The sequence below is a fragment of the Scomber japonicus genome, chromosome 18, assembly GCF_027409825.1.
Source record: "Scomber japonicus isolate fScoJap1 chromosome 18, fScoJap1.pri, whole genome shotgun sequence".
Taxonomy (NCBI): domain Eukaryota; kingdom Metazoa; phylum Chordata; class Actinopteri; order Scombriformes; family Scombridae; genus Scomber; species Scomber japonicus.
In genome coordinates this window covers 7,839,391-7,861,629 of record NC_070595.1, presented here as the reverse complement: position 1 = coordinate 7,861,629, position 22,239 = coordinate 7,839,391, and the positions used below count along the sequence as shown (strand labels likewise).

The window sequence follows — 22,239 nt, the reverse complement described above, 5'->3', positions numbered from 1 at the left end:
GATCAAATATTACATTTTAGATTAGAATATTTATTTTAATAGCTTTTTTTGAATTTTAATATTTTACTAAACTATGTTATTATATTTTGAATTGATATTTAATTATAATAATTTGATTATACTAACTATTACAATATAATAACTGTATTATCTGATATTTTATTAGTTTTACTGTTAAACTAATGCCTCTTTTTTCATTAAAAAATGCCTACATGTTTTTAAAGCTTTATTTTTTAGATTGCATGCCCTCTACTATATAAACTATTTTATTTTGAAATCATGTTTTATTTAAGCCTCCAGACGCCTCACCTTTGTCTCTCTCTCTCTCTCCCTCCAGGATGAATTTCATCCCTTCATTGAGGCCCTCCTCCCCCATGTCCGTGCCTTCTCCTACACCTGGTTCAACCTGCAGGCCCGTAAGCGCAAGTACTTCAAGAAGCACGAAAAGAGGATGACCAAGGACGAAGAACGCGCGGTGAAGGACGAACTGCTGGGGGAGAAGCCAGAGATCAAGCAGAAGTGGGCCTCGCGCCTGCTGGCCAAGCTCCGCAAGGACATCCGGCCCGAGTTCCGTGAGGACTTTGTGCTCACCATCACAGGGAAGAAGCCCCCCTGCTGCGTGCTGTCCAACCCCGACCAGAAGGGCAAGATCCGCCGCATCGACTGCCTCCGCCAGGCCGACAAGGTGTGGCGGCTGGACCTGGTGATGGTCATCCTGTTCAAGGGCAGCCCCCTGGAGAGCACGGACGGGGAGCGGCTGGTCAAGTCGCCGCAGTGCTCCAACCACGGCCTGTGTGTCCAGCCGCACCACATTGGAGTGACAGTGAAGGAGCTGGACCTCTACCTGGCCTACTTCGTCCACACACCAGGTACGTGGGACAGACCCAGCTGTAATTACACATACAGCACGCACACACACACACACACACACACACATAGGTCAGTCGGTGTCGTACACACTCTGGCATGTGAGCTGCAGACTGGAGTGCCCTTCAACGTACACCAGAGCCAGGCTTTGATAAACATAACAAACACACTCAGGACTAAGATATGAATTTAAAGGGACAGTCTGCGCAGTGTAAATGTTTAAAAAAACAAAACAAAAAAAAACCCAACTCCTAAGTTAGACGTTTCTATCTGGTTTAAAGAGATTCAGAGAATTTGACAGTAAGGCTTAAAACCTGTGTTTACCTAGAGATATGTTTGCGTTGGTACATTTGTTCAAGTATTTGTGGGCAAATTTGTCTAAATCCAAATGTGCATGTTTCCCAGCGCCGTCTGTAAACAAAAGCATCTGCAAACCTGTTTATCTGCACGTGTGTGTGTGTGTGTGTGTGAGAGAGGAGCATGTGTGTGGCAGTTTGTCATGTGTCTGTAATCCATGTGTATGTTGTTGTGAGATTGGTGTGTGTCAGTAGCGGTGTATGTGAGTGTGTGTGTGTGTGTGTGTGTCTGCGGGCTGTTTTGTGTGTGTGTGTGTGTGTGTGTGTGTGTGTGTGTGTGTGTGTGTGTGTGGTGGTCTGGAGAACGCAGTGACAGCTGGCCCAGTCCCAGGTAGTTTAGGAGGCAGGGAGAGTCAGCCTGTCTGCAGCCTCAGCCTCCTCAGCCTCAACGCCACTCTGCTCTGCTTTCCTCCACCGGCCAGCACACACACACACACACACACACACACACACACACACACACTTCCAGACACACTTCCAGACACAGGAGCTCTCCCACATACACAACTCACCCAAGCAGCTTTGTACGTATTTCATACCATTATACCGAACACACACACACCACACACACAGACACACACACACACACACACACACACAAGTTGAGAGTTTTCTGTTTATGACAGCGTGGCTCTGCCTCTGTTTGTTTATGAGATGTTTTATTTTTCCATCTTCGGCACACATGTTTCCTGCTGCGACCGTAAACTTAAAGTAGAGGAGGGTGAAAAAAAATATTTTAGTGTAACGTCTGCAAACCTGCAGGCGCTGCTGGAAAACGACCCACATTGTGAAACATAATGGTTCAGGTTGAGCTCAACGGGGGAAAAAGTCATATTGATTTGAGCCATTAGTAGATTTACTATATTTAAGTAGGAATGATTTACTCAACAGCAATACTTAACTGGTATTACTAAATGAACATTGTGATATTCATTTACTAACAGTGTTTTTATTGCTGATGTAAAACTACAACGTAATATTTAGCTATACTCATTTATAGCAGGCGTAATTATATTTGAAGTATATCATAATTAGTGGGGTATTACTGCACAAACATCAGCAGCAGACCTGGTTTGTTTCGGTGTGTGTGGACGCTTTGTGATTCACTTTTAAAAAATGGAGAGAGAAGGAAAAAAAAAAAGTCTATCAACCAATGAAATGTATGGTAATGGTTGCACAGGTGCTGTTTGTCACTCAAGCTTCATATTTGTTTGAACCTATATGTGACATGTGACTAGTTAAAGCAGCAGTAGAGTAATTGAGTGGAATGCTGTGTATTTACTATTGAAGCCCAGCTACACTGTAAATACTTCATATTAGCTGTGACTACACTTTGAATAGTATTCAATTACAATTTGATAAAAGTGCAAACACATTCTTTTTTTTTGCCCTTCATCATTTAGTTACTCTTTATTTACAGTCCAGTCAGCTGGCATGTTTCCAGCATCCAGGAGCTTGCAGGTGGATTCAGGTGTGACTGTCCCTCCCCTCTCACACACACACACTCACACACACACACACTATAGTTACAGACCCCTTCTTCTTCTTCTGCCCCTTGTTATTATTATCCCGGGCTCTCTTACCACAGACTGGCATACAGTTACAGGGGCTTAATTCTTCTCCTTGGCAGGGAGGTGCAGCGTTCCTCTGTGACAGAGTACCCCATGCCAGGCTCCTTTCAGCCCAGTGTGTAACTCGGCTTGAGTTTGCGGGGCCTCCGTGAGCGCTTCTTCCTGTTCCACAATGCGCCGTGGCGAACCGCGGCTCAGATTAGCTCCCAGCGCAGCCTGGTGCCCCTCGGAGTAAAGCCTTTATTTACCCGCTGCCAGGATTCAGCAGCCACTCAACCGCCCGTACATACTCTGCACTAGCCTTCATCTGTCTGCTGCGTGTTTGCATCACTTTTGTCTTTTTTTTTTGTAGTACATATATGAAAATTCTTGATTTTATCTGTTTCAACTATCTGTATTTTTCACTGGAGTGAACACACACATTTTCTCAATTGACTAGAAGCATTTTTTTTAAATTAGGGAAAAAAGCTTGTGTTTTGTCTTTAGTGTAGTATTGTTCATTTTTGTGTTTCTCATCTTTTGTCTAAAAACGCTCAATGCGCCCACAGCCGAAATACACCAGGCATGAACGGGCCGCTACACTACAGCTGTATAAGGCCCATAACAGAGTGCTTCCATTATATTAAAGTAAGCTGCTACACTGACCACAGAAGCCAGGTATGAGCAGATCATGCTGCTCATCTTAATTGTTCTGTTTTCTTCTCTCTAAGCGAGGCTACGTAGCTCCAACTGGTAAAAACTACGTAGATCTGTGTAAAAAATGAGCACAATCTGTTCAAAAATGATTGAAATGAATAGCTCATTGCACTAGAGGCAATGTGACGCAGCAGTGCAACATTGTGGCTCTTTATTTTTACATTGCACATTAAAATGAATCAATCAGATCAATGTGAATCCATGATGCTGTAGCTTAAAAAGCATCTATTGAATTAATACGGTAACACCTAATATAGCCTACGCTTCCAAACCCTGCATACACCGCGTTATCACTTGGCAAAACTCAATGGCTGGCACGCCACCACACGCCACAAAGACAAAGTCTGTGTAGCAGGTTAAAAAAAAACAAAAAAAAATCCCCAAAAAACGCTGCTCCGCCCCACCTATGTGACGCACCGCATCCGAGCCTGGCGTATTTCGACCGCAGAGCCGCATCTGCCAACAGAGGCGCGAGTCCAGTGTTGTGGGAGGGAGAGAAGGTCTCTTAATTCTGATCCCGCTCAGATTTTCCACAGCAACATCAAAAAGCGGTCTGCGGAGCATCTTGCACATACACGACCAGAGTGGAACAGAGAGAGGATGTGAGGAAATCACTCCAAGAAAAAAACAACTAAAAAAACCCCAAAAAACCAACCCACAACATCCACCTTCGTGAGCTCAGATCGCATTGTTTTTTAGGAGGGCCGGTTGGGGTTAACCAGAGTTTACAGAGGACAGACAGACAGACAGACAGAGCGTGACTCCATTCTAACCTTTGGGGTGGCAGCGTTACAGTTTTATTCTTAGCTCCCCCATTCCAGGGTGTCTGTGTCTTGCGGAAGCCATCAGTTGCCAGGCCTGATGATTGGATCGCAGCCGCCTCGGCCGGCCCGTCCCCACCGCACTGTTTCACTTCTCTTGTCCCACTGATGTCACTGTCGCCAGCTGCGGGGGGAGGAAGGGGGGGGGCTCTGCTTTCAAGCGGCGTGATTGACAGGACAGGACAGGAGATACTACCCCCCCACCAGCACCACCCTCCTCTGTTTCTGCTTCCCTACAGTACACTATGTGTCTCTGCTTTTGTCCAATTATAGACTTGGGCCTTCCAGGCGGGGCAGTGCAGGCAGGCTAGCTGGGACAGATCAAAGCCACTCCAGCAGGGCAGAGCTTCACTCTGATCTGCACTTCTGCTCCACAGCTGCAAAGTTTCTCTACCAAAAAAAACCAGCCCCATCGTTTTCTTTAGACAAATACCTGGCTTCACACACACTCACACAGACACACACACACAGACACACACACAGGATGATATAATTGTCATGGGCTTGATGAGAGTCGACCCCAAAAGTGTTCATTTTCTTTTCACCGATTCTGCTGCATCTGATGATGATAACAATAATGGTTCAGGGATGTGCAGGAAGTGAAGGAGATAGGAAAAGAGTGAGGAGGGGAGCGGAGGGGATCTGATCTCATCTTTGATCACATGTCTGTCGAAACGCAGGGAAAGAAAAAAAAAACAAAAAAAGTCTGGCTCGCCAGTTGGGCGCTGCCGTGGGCCTTTTTTCTCCACCTAGAGACCCCGGATCAGGTCATGTTTTTCGAGCGACGTGTTCCGTATTTGTCAGTCTGACGAATCCGCACAGTTCCAGCATTAGTCATGTTTGGACCTGGAGCTGCCTCATACGGCTTTCATTACTCGAGCTGTTATGATAAAAAGATGTTTCTGAGAGCGCAGCCTCCATATCTGTACTGTGTGCTGGAGACAGACGAACCAGAGAGGTGCCTGAGCCAGGTCCCAAAGCCAACACTCTCTGTGTGTGTGTGTGTGTGTGTGTGTGTGTGTGTGTGCGTGTGCCAGACCGCACCATATCTCCACGCCGCTCTGGTGAGACTGTGCAACCTTAAGGAGATGTTCATTTACCCATCAGTGTGTCTGTGTGCGTATTCCCCACATTACAAATGGCCAAGAGAGTGTCTTTTAATAGAGGCGAACAAAGAGAGGAATGGACAGGCAGACAGACGGCCAGACCGAGAGACTTAACGCCTTCACATCACACTAATCCATCAAACACATCTTATCTGCTTTGCCCAATATCCTGAGCTTCAAAAGGAGGTAACGTTATCAGATGCAGTTACATAATGAAGAGGAGACCAAACAGGACACAGTGGGATTTGTTGTTTTGTTTTTTACACACCGAGATGTCTAAGCGTGTGTGTGTGTGTGTGTGTGTGTGATGGTTTATGGAGTCTATGCATTGTGGCCTCGTTTGGTTACCAGAATGTGTCAGAGCAGTAACGCTCGTATAATCAAACCGTGTTTGTTTTTTCACCCAGTAAGTTGCTGAGTGGTTGCAGGAGAAGAAAAGAGTGGAATCGTTATTGATGAAAAGAGTGGAGGGGAGGGGGGGGAGGGCAAAAAAAAAAAAAAAAAATCTCTCACTCTTCTTTTATTTGGCTGAGCGCGTTGTGCGGAGCGGAGGATTTCTGGACGGGGAGCAGAATTGTGCTCCAGTGTTCTGGCACCGGTCCGTAACCCGGGCCGACAGAGAAATGGAGAGTGTCGGCGCCGAGGGAGCCACATTCATCTGGTGTGAAAAACACTGCTGGTCCGACACTTTCAACGGAAACTTTTCTTACGCTTTGTTGTCATTTGAAATAATGTGCCCAATAAAGTTTGAGCTTCGGCAAGCCCCTCTCATGATGGGACAGTGTCAGTGACACTGTTGTGATTTAATATGCACTGAGGCATAGGGGCCTCCAACCGCCCATGCTTGGCCCATTTTCAGAGCCCCCAGTTTTTCCAGTTGCTTGTCTGCAGCGTCTATGTGTGTGTGTGTGTGTGTGTGTGTGTTGTAGAGGAAGAGGGACAGAAAAGAAGAGTGGAGTATGCGGAGTGTAAGGAATTGCTGGTAAACAGATTATTCCAGTGTGATAGGGCTTCCAAATAAATCAGAGAGAAAGAGACGCGAACCGTTCCGCTGATGCTCGGCCCCCCGATCCCCTGACCTCCTTTTACCAATTTCTCCCCAACTTTCACCTCTCTATATAGGTCCGACCGCTGAGCAGCTCCACGGGTTTGGTAGCAGTCCAACCCGCTTCATATTCTCTGTAATTATCCAGTTTAGTGAGTAACACTGGAACAGATACACAAAAGACTAGAGTATATGATTGAATTAAGTTCAATCTTGAAACAAAGGTCAGGTCTTAGCTTTGCAAATAGAAAAATTCCTTGTACCAGAAAGTGCCTATTGTGGGTGACATGGATTAGCTTTATTTCCTAATTTCACTGTACAGTGATTTTTAATTATTTGTATAATTAAGGTTAATAAATAAATGTTATGGTGTCTCTTTTTAGCAATTTAGCAGCTCACTTTTTTTTTCTTTTTTTTCTAATTCTGCTGCAGGTTTTTTCTTCTTTCATTAGCAAATAGTTAAAGATATGTAGCAAACAAAAATCTATTCATTCCTCCAGTAATTAAATAGCTTAATAATACGCATTAAAAACCACATTAATGAATATAGTGAACACATGCAATAAAATAAATAAGCGAGTCAACCCTTGTTATAGCTTTTTATCTGTGGAGCGTTTGCTGTATTTATGCTCCTGTGTTTCCTCAACGGCTTTTTAAAAAAGAACAAAATGACAGAAACACAAAATACGCACATATCCCCTCCAGCCCCCCCCTCCCCCCCACCCCCCGCTTTTCTTTTGTGTGTTATTTTTGGTCTCTAACACCGTTCGGTTTCAGCGTGTGAATTTGCACGACCAGTCCTCTCTTTCTCTGTACAGGCGCCAGGCCTGAAATCTGTCCGTCCCCCTAAAAACATACGTATACCCACGCAGGCTTGGCTTCTCTGCCGCCTGAGCCGAGGGGCAAAGAGCAGGAGGAGAGAAGAGAGGAGAGGTGAGGGACAGCAGAACAGAGAGAGTGGGGAGAAAAAAAGGAAGAGGAGAGAGGAAGAGGGAGAGAGGCGTTCTTTTTTCTGGGCCGGTTCCCAGCCAGCCAGATTCTGATCAGTCCTCCTTGCGCCTTGTTCCCTCGGTCCAGTGGAGCAGAGCACGGGGGAGACTGCCCTGTAATTGGGACAGCTCTTTCCATACGGAAAAAACGGCACAGGAACACCGCGACACCGCCGAGTACAAACCCCCCCTTCGCCCTCCCTCCTCTCTAACCTTCTCCTTCGCTCTTCTGTGCTTTTTACATTTTTTTTTTTTAAATTTCTTACTTTTATTTCAAACCGTCTCAAACTCGAGCTGCGCTTTATTCCAGAGCAATTATACGCAAACAAAATCCTCTTAAATAAAATAACCCAAATAAAATCCTTGAAATGAAGCACTAATAATGAATAGACGAATAAACGTCTCCCCCCTTTTTTTTAAAGACATTTTCCCCTCTCCTGCGTTATTTATCCCGTCGTTTAACGGTAATAAACGTCAGTCATTGCTTTTAGGATGATATTGAGCACTGATATAAAGTAAAAAGAAAAGCGTAGAATAAAGATGATGCAAAATGCCATGCTGAAAACAAAGAGAGAGGGAGGGCAGATATTCAGGCTAGTGGGGCTGGTTGGCAGCGTTTGGCACCCAAAGCTGCAGCTCTGTTTAGAAGGTGCCAGCTTTTCAAACCGACACACAGTCTCTGCCAACTTCTCTCCTTCTGATCCTTTTCTCCCTCTCTCATTTTAACATTTTTCCCCCCATATCCTTGTTTTCGTTTAACACTTCTTCCCCTCTGCGCGTCCCCTTACGCCCCCCTACCACCTCTACTGTGGATGCTTTCTCACAGCGGGCAGCACCGGGAAAAAAAAAAAAAACGAAGCTCGACAGTTAAACGTAGAGCTCGTATTTTTTTGTTTAGATTTCGCGTCGGCGTGTTGAGTAAAATATAAAAATGGCTATCGTATTACTGGACTTAATCTTTTTCCTCTTTTTTTTTTTTTGTTTCCTTCCTTCAAAATATTTTCCACCGGCTTGTTTTTTTTAGCAGAGCGAATATTGTTACTCAGTGTGATGGTGCTGCTGTGGATTCAGGTCCAAAACAAAATGGAGGATAAAGCGCAGCTCCTCTCCAATCAGAGGACAGAATGAATCCACATGTGGGTGGAAAAAAAAAAGGTTACGGCCAAATTAACAACTATGAATGATTTCCCTCCGCAAATGCAATTTTTTCCATTTGTGTTTCCTTCAGTTTCTCACTAAAAGTCCTCAGGTGTTCTTCACAGGCAGAGCAGGAAATGGCAGTCAGGATTTAGGAGGATTTGAAGGACATGTATTGTACATCATTCAGGACAGAGACCCCCGGGGGCCCTTTTTTCAGAGGAACGTGGTGCCGTGAGTGATGGGAGAAAGCGTTAAACGCTGGGCGTGGGGGTGGATGGAATTACTCAATAATGATCAGAAAATTAGAGCCATTATTGAGGGAGAGTAAACAGGCCTCTCTAAGTGTGAAAGGCCTCTATTCAGCCAGGACCAGGAGCACAACTCCTTTCTTCCTTTCATGGATCCACCCATGGCCTCGAGAGCCCTGCTTTTGTTCCCTGAAATAACAGAGAGAATATATGGGGTCGCAGGGGTGGGGGGTCCTGTTCCCATTGCGGAGCGCCCTATGGGATAAAGCTATTGACTTTTAATGTACAGTCCAAGTAGAAATATCCTTTTCTTCATTATTTTCTGTTTATTCCAACAGCTGTTCCGGCTCAACTCGTAGTTTTAAACGTTTTTAATCAGACTAATTTGTCTAATTAACTTGTCTGTGATGCATTTAAATAAGTTGCGAAGTTCAGGCATTCAGGCAGCCTGCGTTTGAGTGTGTGTGTGTGTGTGCGTCTGCAGGTGCACCTGGGTGTCTGCTCCCCTTTTTCTCTCCTCCGTCAACCCTTTTAAAAGGCATCGAGACTCGTTGCGTTCCCCTGGAGTCAATAGTCAGGGGAAGGAGGGTGTAAACTAGGCGCTATTGCCACTACTTCCGCGTTTGTCGGTGCAAATGTTCAGATTAATGAGAGATGGATGAATAAATAAAGCTCGCCACGTCTCCCAGCAGCTGAGCAGCAAATACGGAGCTCAGGCGGGGGACAAAGAAAATGAAGAGAGGGATTTACACTTTGAACAAGCCGTCAGAGAGAATAAAGGAAAGACTGTGTTTTGTGATTTATTTATTTATTTCCTTCCTCCTCCCTCACATCACTTTTTGCTTCACAACTCTGCCATCAGATTCCTCCCTCCTTCACACAATCCACTGAAGACCCTCTCCAGGGCAGAAGCTCCGTCCAGCTACCGGGCTCCCGTTCAAAAAAAAAAAAAAAAAAAAAAAAAATCACCAAATCACCTGACACGTTCACTCACTTTTCTCTGTTTGCTCTTCATGTGGGACAGGCCGGCTCCATTTCACATGCATCATTTTGGATGTAGCGTCCTCATTATACCCGTCAACTGTCAGCGCTCAACTCTCTCGTCTATAATTTCAGACTCATTTGAATCCTTATTGGCAGCTTCGATGCATACATTTCATAAAAGATAGGAAAACAAGACATGTTTTTTCTTTCCCCCCCTCTCTCTGGTGAGCAATAAAAATATGGAGCAGATCAGGGGGAAAGAAGTTGAAGAAATTGCATAGTTTGGATTGATTTATCAGAGGGACACATTTGCACATTTTCTACACGTGACGGCACAATTTAGTTTTGTTGCATTGAAGAAAAAAAAAAGTTATGTGTCACCTTAAAGCTCCTAACACACTAAGCTATCATGCTCCACTGGCTAAATGGACTTACTGTATCTGTCCAGAAAGGCTGATGAATAGAGTTGCCATGGCCACGTAGCTGCTTTTTTTTTTTTTTTTTCTTCTCAGTGTACCTTTCCTGGGTGTTATCCAAGGAGTGTCAGCGACTGGCCTGGTTGGCACGGTGAGTTGCCATGCAGTGCTGGGCCGTTTCCGTGGCACTGCAGCCCACTGTGTGGGCAACCAGAGCGTTGAGCTCTGCCAGAGGAATTCACTCAGATCACTTTCACTCTATAGAGGGCATCCCCACACTCACATGGATAAGTAGACATCATATACATGCAGCTGCTGCACACTCACTGCATGTCAACATTTTTTCAGTCAGAATGTGATTTTTTTTTTTTTTTACATTCAAAGGAATAATGTATATTCCTTTGAGAGAAAGAAAGGATATTAGATTTGCTTGACGTTATGATATAGTATTTCTGGATATATAAAACACTTGTCACTGGATGTGGACCAAGTGAGATGAAAATGTCAAACTGTAATTTTAGAGCAGTTTTTTTCCCTTAATGTTATTCACACATTTTGTACAGCTTAGTTCAGTCCACAGGGCTTACACATGAGTTTTATCCTCTAAGAAGCTCTAAGTACCTTTTTGAGATGGCAGCTCAGATATAGATTATGATTTAAAAATCAGAGGAGCTTGTGAAGGAAGAGACTCCTCAGCCTTGAAGATTAAATTCCCCACTTCTCTTTGTGTAAAATTATAACAATACTAAAAATAAATACTAAAATCAAATCTTCTTCTCTTTTCTGGTCTTATTATAACCTGAAATGTAGAAAAATACTGAAGTGGTGATCCTTTCCTTTGCCACAAACTGAGTGTGCCACTTGGTATACCCATGTATGTTAGGGTCAGTTACGCCCCACAAAGGTCTCAATACGTGACACAAACTGCTCTAAAATGATACAGAAATGCAAACATAGTTATCTGGGCTTCAGAAGGGTAGCGTTCCATTAGACATAGAAGATAAGAAAAGCCATTGTATTTAACAATGCAGCACACTTCTGAAACGTCATCGGTTTAAAATCATGTTGAAAGGCGTTTACGTTCCTAAAATCAAGTATGAAGCTGTTAAAGGAATAGTCAGTGTGTTTTTGAGCTGGTAAAGAGAGCGCGGGCTCTTCAATCACCTAAACAGAACGTAAGGGTTAAGTGGAACACTAAAAAAAAGGGAGTGTAGATTTGTGCACGGTTTATTTAAGCTGCCAAACTCCTTTCACTTTCTTACTTCTTCATAATCTGAAGCTGCTCCACCCTTCTCATCCACCTGTAGCCTCTTGATTGTTTCCCATGGAGGAGATTTGTTATCTTCACTCCCCAATCTTTGTCTCTCTCTCTGCAGTCTTAAACACACTCTGTGGGGAGGAACAAAAACCAGAGCCTTAACACAAAACCTTAACTACAGTATAAGCACTGTGTGTTCACTACAACAGTTGTGAGTTGAATTAACATTCACAAACACGAGCCTGCGTCTCTTCCCCTTTCATTTCTTTCAAACGCAATCTGCTTTTCCTCTTAAAAGATTAAGCTGACATCCCCAGTGGCTCCCTTTAAGTCCATAGGAGTGAAGTGTGTGAAATAGCTTTTTTTAGTAGTTGTTTGTATGTACATGATAGAGAGTGTGTGTGTGTGTGTGTGTATGTGTGTGTGTGTGTGTGTGTGTGTGTGTGTGTGTGTGTATGCATGCGTACGCTCATGTGTGCCGTAGAAGCAGGCCGAGCGACAACAAACGCATATGAGCGTCCTCTCTCCGGACTCACCCGATACCCCTCTACTACCCCCCCCCCCATCTCCCTTCGCTCTCACCCAGCACCTGAACCCACTTCACACCTGATGCCTGTGGTCCATGTATGTACACACATAACGCAGTTTCAAGCAAACACAGATAAAAATATACACGCTATGACCGACACGACCCAGCTGGAACCGGAGATTAGATATTGGACTGTTCGTGTTGGGTGAGCCGCCCCCGAGAAAAAGGGTGAGGTCCCCCCCCCCCCCCCCCCCCCCCCCCGACCGGGTCCCCCTCACTGGTGTTTAACTGGGTGCAATCTGTCGCAGCAGAAGTTAGAAAGTTATAAAACCATATGATCTTGAAATTTGCCCAAAATCCCGTTCTGCTTAGGAACGATCTGCTAATGATTTGAAATTGGGGGGTGGTAGCTGAGTATCACAATTACACTTATTAGTAGGTTTTTTTCACTCTCTCTCTCTCTCTTGTATCCCTTCACCACCACCAGCACCACCACCACCAGCAGCAGCAGCAGCAGCAATAGAGCTCATCTACTCTGTTATTTGCCCTTTGTGCGGTAACATCTGATTGGTGTATTATTAGACTGCAGACCACCCTGCTCCTGAGCCCTACTTGAGTTTCGATTCTTCTGCTGCTCTCAGCTTTTAATGCGAGGCTCTCCTCCAGCAACCCCAGACAGTACAGAGGAGCGCACCAAGAGAATTAACATAAAGACAGGAGGAGGTGGAGGTGGGTGGGTGGGTGTGTGGGGGGGGGGGGGGGGTTAGCGAGGCACAGTCCCCTGCGAGTGTGTTCTGCTTCAGCGGAACGGTGATAGAGAAGGTAATCCAAACCCCGGTGTTTATTTTAAGAGCTGATGATCTAGAGATGGCCATTAAAAGCAGAGGGCTAACAATTTAAGAGCAGTAAATCTGAATGGAGGAGAGGAGTGGGTGTGGGCGGACGGGGGAGGGAAGAATGGGGGGGCTCTCCACTGCTTTCTCTGTCCCTCTCTTTCTCTCTCTCTCTCTCTATGCGGAGCAAAAAAAAAAAAAAATACTTGAGATGACAGTGAATTAGAGCAATCTGGCCTTCATTCTGCGGTTAGATTTTTATCTGCGGTTTTGGCCCTGAGAGCATCTCAGATCCCTGCTTTGCTTTTTTTTTTTTTTTTTTTTTTCTTCATGTGCCTGCTCTTTTTTATTGTTGTTTCTGTTCTTTTCATCTGAGTTTACTTTCCCTTCTGGCCTGGCTGTAAAAGCGACCCTAAAAAGATCCCATTCACACCGAAGGCATCAGGAACGGTCCCATTATCCCCACTACCTTGGTCCAGAGTCTCCACCAGGACCTAAACATACTTGCTAATGTGATTACTCCGAGGCCAAGTTTTCTGCTTTTTTTTTCACCGCCCCTTTGATGGACTGAAAGATTTTGTCTTTGGGCATGGATTCAAACTACACACCAGGCAGCTACGTGGGGAAATCCTTGTGATAAGAGCTACGATTATCCTAGTAAACTAAAGATGGCTTACACAAAGAGAGAGCTTGCTATTTCACCATCCCACACAAGGGATGTCACAATCGATACACGAAACCCACAATCTTCAATTTCACTTTTGGATACTTTATATAGAAAAGAGCATTTACTGTAGATCATTTGAGGCCGTCGTTCAGCCGCTGACTGTGCTATGCTGAGGCCTTCGTCCCAGTGAGACCCATTTGATGTTACCCAAAACCCAACTTACAAAAAACTGTGGTTCCCCTCCTCTAGACTCTCGCCCGTCTCCTTTTCATTGGGCTTTAGATGTGTGATGAAGTAATCCCGACATATTTTATATCCTAATGCAAAACAAACAGTGCCAAATTACACACATTCTTCCCCCATACTGATTCGTGGAAGTTGTTAACCAAATAAAGCTCCCTTTTCTCTTTCTCTCTTTCCATCTCGCCTCGCTCTCAGTGGATCTGTCCTGGCTAGAACTCTTAACTGAAATAGCCTCGAGCACAGAGCTTCTTTTGTGGTCAGGCTTCTTTTTTTTTTTTTTTACTTTTTTTTTTCTACAAGGTGTTTGTGAAAAAGAACAGGATTTTCTCTCCTGGGCTCAGGTCCCTCCAATCGCTCCACCGCTGCCTGTCTGGCTTTCTTTGTCCAGGTCTGCTCTGGTAAACAGCCGTGTCCTACACACGCAGTTTATCACACACCGGGGTGAAACTGTGCTGATTTTATTTTGGAAAGGCTCAGGTTTTTCTTGGAATATCTCTCAACTGTTTCTTGGCATCTTTCGTTGTAAGCTCCTGTTTCTTTTTCTCTGTATAGAGCTGTACAACTTGCCCTGAACATAGATGCCAGGTGCACCGCACATGCCTGTGACATTTGGTGTGAGGGCATCTGCAGCAATGCCAGTGTCCAGCCTGCAGACGTGGGCTGCTTCAATTAGCACGATAGCCTAACGCACTATCATCCTAGACAGGAGGATGCTCTGCACTAGTAAAAAGCCAGTTCTCTATGTCCTTGAATGGACCGATAGACATTTCGAGAACCACTTGTGTCCTCTGGCTAGTATTGGTCAACCCTTTCTAAGGCAAAATTGTAGATATAAACTTGAGCAAAAAAGTTAAATGTTAAATCTACTGGAGACAACACGAGGTAGGAAACTGTTCTTGAGTTGCTCTTTACAGGCAGAAACCTGCATTTGTTGAATGTCCGACCCCACCCCAATCAGTGATGTCAAGGCTGATTTTTGCCTTTAGGAACGGATGGAAAACATGTGCGGTCACTGCAGCTTTTCTTATTAGTAAGACTACAGTATTCAGCTTTTGAGAGGAGAAATAACACATTTTGCCCATTACAAATAAAAAGTTTGATTCATTAGCAATAAAAAACACCCTCTGATTTCAGTACACCCATAGGATTTGCTGCTACAGTCTTACTAAGTCTGGTTAATGTTCGCAAACTTCAGATAGGCACATCACTGATGCAGTTTGCTGTTACCCTTTGGTTTGGGATTTACCATCATCCCATAAATGTCACCTGAGGACACAGTGGCCTCGCTTAAAGGGGTGGAAACAAAGTAGACCTTTTTCATGAGGGACATCTTAACATGTCACAGCAGGAGAAGCACAGGTGTAATTAGTTACATTAATAATGGTTGCAGCCAGTTTTAGGCGTCTGCTGTTGTGTATTAAGGCTCAATGGTATGTCTTCATGGGACACAAATAGATCTGAACCGTGAGTTCCACCTGGTCTCCTCCTGCTGTGACAAGTCAAAATGTCTGCCATGAAAAAGGTCTCAGAACCAGAACAGAATGTGATGTCACGGGTCTGGTGCAGGAGTTTGTTGTAGCATTGTAGCGCTTGTCAGTCACATGAGCTTCAATGAAAGTTGTCCAACCATCCGCCTTATAGAGTCCAGTGCTGTTACAGTTTATGTCCAATGTGATTTTATCTTACACAGCAGGCAGATGGCAATCTGTTCTCTAAGGCTTGTACCAAGGTTTATGAAATACTTAGGTAATGAATGGTATTATTTATGTACGTACTTGTGCACCAATGAGTGCACTTAGGGCATTTAGAAGTATATTTACCAGGCAGCAGATCAGGTATGACTCATTCCTGGCTAACAACAAAATAATCTTTCTTGGAAACGTCTTCTTTGCACAATATTAACTAAACATGGTGACGCTTCAGAAGGTAAAAACATTATGTTAAGTTCAGGGCATTAAAAGCAGCAGCAGCAGGGCGACAAGCTGTAGTAGTTTTTCCACTATTATAGTCGTGGACTATGATCATTCCTACTTCACAGCCTGGTAAACTGCCCTCACCATTCAAAGCTTTATATGCATCTTGCAAATTGGCAGAGCTCTGATTTCGTAGGGATGTGCACATCCAGTGCAAGAGAGGAGGGAAGCTCTCTAATAGGCCTAGTGGTGAAAAGCCTTTCAGTTTGTGATTAAATCTGCTCGACTGGTGGTTACCAACATAGGGTTTAGATTCCCAAGAAAGATCTGGTTAAATGGGTAAGGGGAAAAAAAAATCTGCTTCACAAAATAAGGTTTATTTTTTCAACATGTTGTTTAATATTTCTTGACATTTTCCTGTGAAATGTGGGATAATGTTACCTTTTCAAGAACTTCAAATAAAACAGTCTCAGAAGGAAAACCACTTGTTGGTTGAACCACACCACTCATGTCCATACTGAGGCTGTAACCTGCAAGGTCACAAGCAAAACCAGTACAGTATGAGAGGCTAAGTTTTTCAAATTGCCCTACAAACAGTAGAGAAGTGTAGCAGTGCAGTCTAAATTAAAGGCTGGATGTGTACACTATGTGCCTGTCGAGTGTTGTTTTGTGGTATGGATGATGTACTGTGCATGTGTCCATGCTGAGAATAATATTACTCGGTTAACGAAGTCATTTTTTAGCAGTGACAGAAGGGCACACACGCGTCAACAAACACACACACTCCACCACTCGGGTCGACATGTGTTCTGCACAGCCTGTCATTACAGAAGCCTTGATGTGGTCACTGGGTGGCACTGAGGCCTCTTATTGTCGTTTTTATGACAACTTTCACTCTCTTGCTCTACAATACCCCCTTCCTCCCCTCCCCTCCCCTCCCCTGCTTCTCCTTCTCTCTCCCTCATGTGTTCCCTGATCCTCCTTCTTTCCACTCCATCCCTCCTCCCTCCTGTCTCCCACCTCGTCCAAACCCACATCCATTTCTCTTGCTGTTGCAATGGGACGCCTGTTTGTTTTTAGTGTGTAAACCATCCTGACACACATCCCCAGGGCAAAGGGCGGATATAGGAGTGTTCTTCGGTCGAATGAGGGGGGCGGGGGCGGGGGGAGATGCAGACAATTTGGTCTCCATTTGCAGAGGTACGAACTGGGTAGATGGAGCCCATCCAAGCGTTGTTCCCAGCTTCGTCGATTGTGGCTGACAGTTATTGTTTTTGGTTTTTTGAATAATAGGGTTGGTTACTGCAGTGTGACATCCCACCATGACCCGCTGATGAGTGTGCTCTGCATGTGTTTATATGTCGAGGCCTGTGTTGTAACATGTGAAATTCAAACACTAGTTTAGTCAGGGGCAGACCCGATGCTCACAAGAACGTTCTACTTTTTGCCTGCACTGCTCCACCTTTCACCTGTCACCTTACTGTTTTGCTTTGAGGATTTATGACATTATGATTTGTTTTTTATAGGTTGGAATTTATTATTCTACTGACTGACTTTGAATAAACCAGACCAACTGAATCTTGTAGCCTCCCTCAGGCAAGGGGATACAGTATGGGGTGATCAGGTTCATGCTGCTGTTACAGAGACTTTTCTGTTAGAGGAATGAGTAGGACTGTAACATATACATCTAAGAATGTTGAAGAAATTACCTTGAATTGAAAGTTTCTGGGGGTTCATTAAATGCTGATTTGGGGTGTCGGAGTCAGATATTTGAATACAAGAACCCATATGTAGAGAGATACTTTGTGTACAAGGAGATGTATGAAGATTCCAGGTCATAGTTATCAAAGGAGGGTTGAATCAAGGAAGTATGGAGTTGGTGTAGATATATATGTATATATATATATATTGAAGATATTTCACCTGTCATTCAAGGGTCTTCTTCACGTCTAACTGACTGGTGGGAAGTCCCAGGTATTTAACATCTGTGGGGTCATAATCAAAGTCATTAATACCATTTGGTTCGTTAGTGCTCCTGGCTGTTGTAATGATATAACAGTCGTTGCAGTCACCTGAGACCAAGTGCATACAGTCATTGGAGATGTCACATGAGGCCAAATGTGAATAGTAGTTAAGTCTCTTGGGAAGGGATGAAAGGACAGCATTGTAGATGGGGTATAAGTGATGTTGTAAACCTCCTTCTCTGTTGAGAGATGGTATCTGTCCTCCCTATCCAAAAATGTATGTTGAAAGAGTGTCTCTTATCTTCCAGGTGTAGGTAGACTGCTGAATCTTGACCAGAGGAGTTGGCCCTCCTGTGTTGAGTCATGCGTTTGTTTAATGATTATTTAGATTCCCCATAGTACCAGTATGTGCATTCCTCACTGCATTGGGCTGCACACTATAAATTGCTTTTCTTGTGTTTGGCTGTGCGGTCAGTTTCCTACATCAGGAAAACTTTGCCCCTTAGATGAGAGGTGAAAGCATCTAGAACAAAGTCCAACTAACCTGGATTCAACCCTGCTCTGATAGGCTATAAGATTGTACACAAACATACGCACACAGGCACACACATTTTTAGTATTTCTTCACCTTAATTAATGAGGTCTTTGGGAGTTTACGTCCTGCGGCAGTGTTGGGTTTGTGAGTCAAGTGAGTCACCTCGGGACAGCAACAGGTAAATCCTGTTTAGATCAACCCCAAGGCCCTACTTGTTCCTTAATTTGGCTATAAACAACCCCCCCAACCTAATCACTTATGCGTCTCCTAATCTTGTGTGTGCACCCAACATCTTCTCATTTTTTAGGGAAACTTGCCACATTCTCTCATTTCTGTATCTTGTTTATTCTACTGCTTACCTCAGACTCTGCTTAACACACACACATACGCACACAGTGACAGTTTCGATGCACTATGAGCACTTTGCTTCTCCCTGTTATGTTGCTCAACAGACTGCCGGGTCAATTGAGGTGACGAATGTGGAGCAGTGGGGCAAGGTGACACTGACAATGTTATGCCAACATACAATGACAGAATCTGCTTGTACAGTCAATGAACTGTGTCCAGGCACTGGACAGGGTGTCATATTTAGTTAGAGAGAATTAAATTAAGAGACATCCAGAAGTGAGATGGAATCCGACTGTTCCCTTTCCCCTGACCAGGCAGTTAGCGTGAGTCTGTAATTAGCACCTCTAACTTTGTTAGCTCCTAATTTCATTTTCGTTGGAAGCCCCATGACTAGCCCTGCTAACAATGCGTTAGAGCAAAGATACAGCCCACATGGGTAATTGCAGGCTCAGTGACACACAGTAGCCTCCGACTTACTGTTTCATTTGGTGCACCGGTGGGGAATTTCAACACACAGCTTCCATCTTCTCATCTCCACTGTTCAGACAACTGTAGCTGTGGGTCATAATTTTAGCTGCACTCATTTTCACTTCTTACACAATTCAGCGCAACTGTAGATTTAAATGATTGATTGTATTAGATACCAAGAAAAGCTAGTTATCTTCAATAGCTGTACTTTCATCATTTATATTTTAGGAGTAACATAATAACTCATTAGATTTATTTCCAATGTTGAAAGTGCTGACATTCATCATTTCCTATACTTTAAGCTATATAGCAGCACTGTTAAAAGGTCTTTGAAAAGTAATGAGCTGTTGCCAGAGATGTTAACTTCATACGAAAAAAAAATCATAAAAGAGAGCTGCCTTTCCTTAAAGAGAGAGAGATGTCAGTGATCCTTATATTAATGAATTCAGAGAAATCATCACTGTGTATTTCAGAGTCAAAGTTGATTCGCTGTGACAGCTCCAGTGTTTTTTTTTCCATTATATGTGCATTTAGAAAGCAGACAAGGACCAATAGGATTTCAGCGTTCCTCCTTGGTCCATGTGCTCCTGGTGTGAGTATAACTTACAGTAGCGTGGAGGGTCTCCTGAGGTCAGGGAGCTGAAAATCACAAAGACATGTGGAATGCTGAAAGTTGGCCAATACAAACAGGCAGGCCTGGCTCTCCATCCGTGCAGAGCTCAACAACCACCAGCTAGCCTACCACCGTCCTCTAGCTTGGACTACAGGGATTAGCAGAGGCTGGATGAAGTGAGTTTTGGACACTAGGGGGCAGAAGGAATAAAACTCGCAGAAACTCTCTCACAGCCCTGAAATGACTTTACCGTTAGCAAACAGTTGCCTTCATACACATCCAGACACAAGCTTTAAAGTCAGCATATTTTAACCTTGTTTGCTAGAAACAGCTGCCAATGGTTTAAATGGTGCGGTGAGATGCAACCAAATAGTAAAAATGTGGCATGGAAAAGCAAAACCGTTAGCTAAATGCGGCTAAAAACTGCGTAGAGTTTCTTTGTTTTTGTTTCTTTTTTACTAGGTGTGTCTACTATTAATATTTTCCTTCATGACTCCATTCAGCTACTGCCTCATGTAGTTTTTTGGAAAAGCAAACTGATTGTCAACATCATTTCATCCAATTTGATATATTTTTTCAGTTGGAAAGAGCTAACGGAAGAAAATAAGTGTACCGTTAGCTTACCAGCTAGCTCTCACATTGCTACACTTCTCTTTGACTGTGTGCCTGTGTTGTGTCGGCAGATATTTACAAAGCGATGACAGGCAGCGGCGTCACTGGTGTTGCAGCGACAAGTGAGACATAAATTAGTGTAGCCACATGACTGACTGACGAACGGAAGAGTCATCGCGAGCGTGACCGAACTGGGCGTTACGGTGGCTAGGTGCTTGATTGTCTGAACACATGAGAGAAGGGGAAAAACAAATGGCATTTTTAAGGTTTACATAGTTTACAAGCCGGTTTATTAAAGTTACAAGCGAAACCTTCGCATTTGCCCACAAAGTCCAAAGGTTTGCATTCTGAAACAAAAACAGACTTCACAAGGAGCTGACTGGGTTTTCTTCCCCCCATTTTCTAATCAAAACCATTACAGGCTTCACCCACAGAGGGGACCATCTACGAGGCTCAGTTTCTCTCCACGGCGCACATCCATAACAATAGAGGGCATTTTGGTCCAGCAGAACTCAGTTGGCTGCATCAAAATGAAGGGTGCAGTTAGGGTTTCACTTACAGAGTCAGAGAGAGAGAGGGAGAGAGCAAAAGGGGGGGTGAGCGAAAGAGAGAGAGAGAGAGAGAGAGAGAGAGGCAGAAAGAGAAAACAAACACACTGGGATTGTTGAATTATGGGTAAAGACAGCTGAGGCTAACCAGGTTTGGTTTCCACGGTGCAGTGGGGGGCTTATTGAAAAACAAAAAGTCTATGACTCAGTCTTGCTCTCAAGGAGACTCTCAGGCTGTAGACTTTCTCTCCCCCTAGAAAATTCAGCAAAAACACATGCAGTTAAATATAAAGGAGAACACCTTCAAAAACATAAAACCCCAGGGTTCAATATGGTCACAAAAAATGTTCCACGTATCCTCACTGTTAATGCCAAAAAGGGGAGGAGGAGGGGGGGGGGGGCTGCGAGAGAGAGAGAGGGAGGGAAGAGTGAACGAGAGGAGGGATCTGTCCTCACATTTGCTATCAATTTAGGGCACTGAAAATAAGCACCAGGTTTCACTGGAGCCGAGTAGAACACCAGGAATGTTTTTCTATATAAAAACCGAGGGAGGGAGGGAGAAATCGAGAGAGTGAGAGAGAGAGAGAGAGAGAGAGAGAGAGAGAGAGATGGCTGGGAAGAGAGCGAGAAAACGAGAGATATATGGTTAAGTAAAGGAGTGAAAAAAAAGTGAGAGACAAGGCAGCAAAAAAAAAAAAAAAAAAAAGCAGAAGAGGATTGCTTGCTTGACAATAGCACCTTGGGTCCAGATGTGAGGCTGGAGTTTGACAGCTCATGAGGCAAAAAAAAAAAAAGAAAAAAGAAAAAGCGAGGCAGTTTGTGAGTCACAGTGACCCGTACGACCCCGCTGAGAAAGCCAGATAGACGGCTTGATAACTGAACCCTGAAGTGGACGTGAGTGTGATGCTCAGCGTGAGAGTGTAGGGTCAAAGGTGGCACATACAGGTGGAGATTTACTGTAAAATGTGTACATTTTTATGCACATCTGTAGTTGAAAACCTCCTCTCTTTTTTTGCACACTTTCAGCTCCATTTGTGTAGGTGATGGTGTCAGTAGGGCTGGTGGAAAGCAGAGACTCCCCGAGGGCTCTGACTAGGCACAGCGGATGAAGGAGGTTATCTTTTGAGAAGAGAATCAATACTTCTAAACCTGAGCAGTAACACCCCCACCCCCACCCCCACCCCCCCATCTCCGTCCCCCAAATTTCTGCTTGTGACACACTTTGAAACAGATGTAGCCAGCGTTGGAAGTCCCACTTTTCAAACCCTGTTGCCTTTTTTAGCAAATCCTACCATGTATAAACCAGTGTTGGACACATAAACGCTTTTGAGAAAGGCAGATTATTATACAGTCAGCCAGGAGTTTGTATACATGAGGTCGGCGGATACAGTGGTCGTCTTTCACAGCGCGTCGGACTCCAAAGCGACAGTCTTTAAGTCGAGTGGTTGACCCTTCTAACAAAGCTCCTT

At 44.2% G+C, this 22,239-nt stretch overlaps 1 protein-coding gene across 12 annotated transcripts in view; it reads left to right on the top strand.

The window, feature by feature from the left end:
- The window catches only part of nfixb (nuclear factor I/Xb), a 142,240-nt gene that overhangs the window by 41,438 nt on the left and 78,563 nt on the right, over positions 1 to 22,239 (top strand). For all 12 annotated transcript variants that reach the window (XM_053338398.1, XM_053338393.1, XM_053338391.1 and 9 more), the window contains one exon: positions 338 to 869. In XM_053338398.1, coding sequence (XP_053194373.1) covers positions 338 to 869 — 532 coding nt within the window. The remainder of the gene's footprint in view (positions 1 to 337; positions 870 to 22,239) is intronic.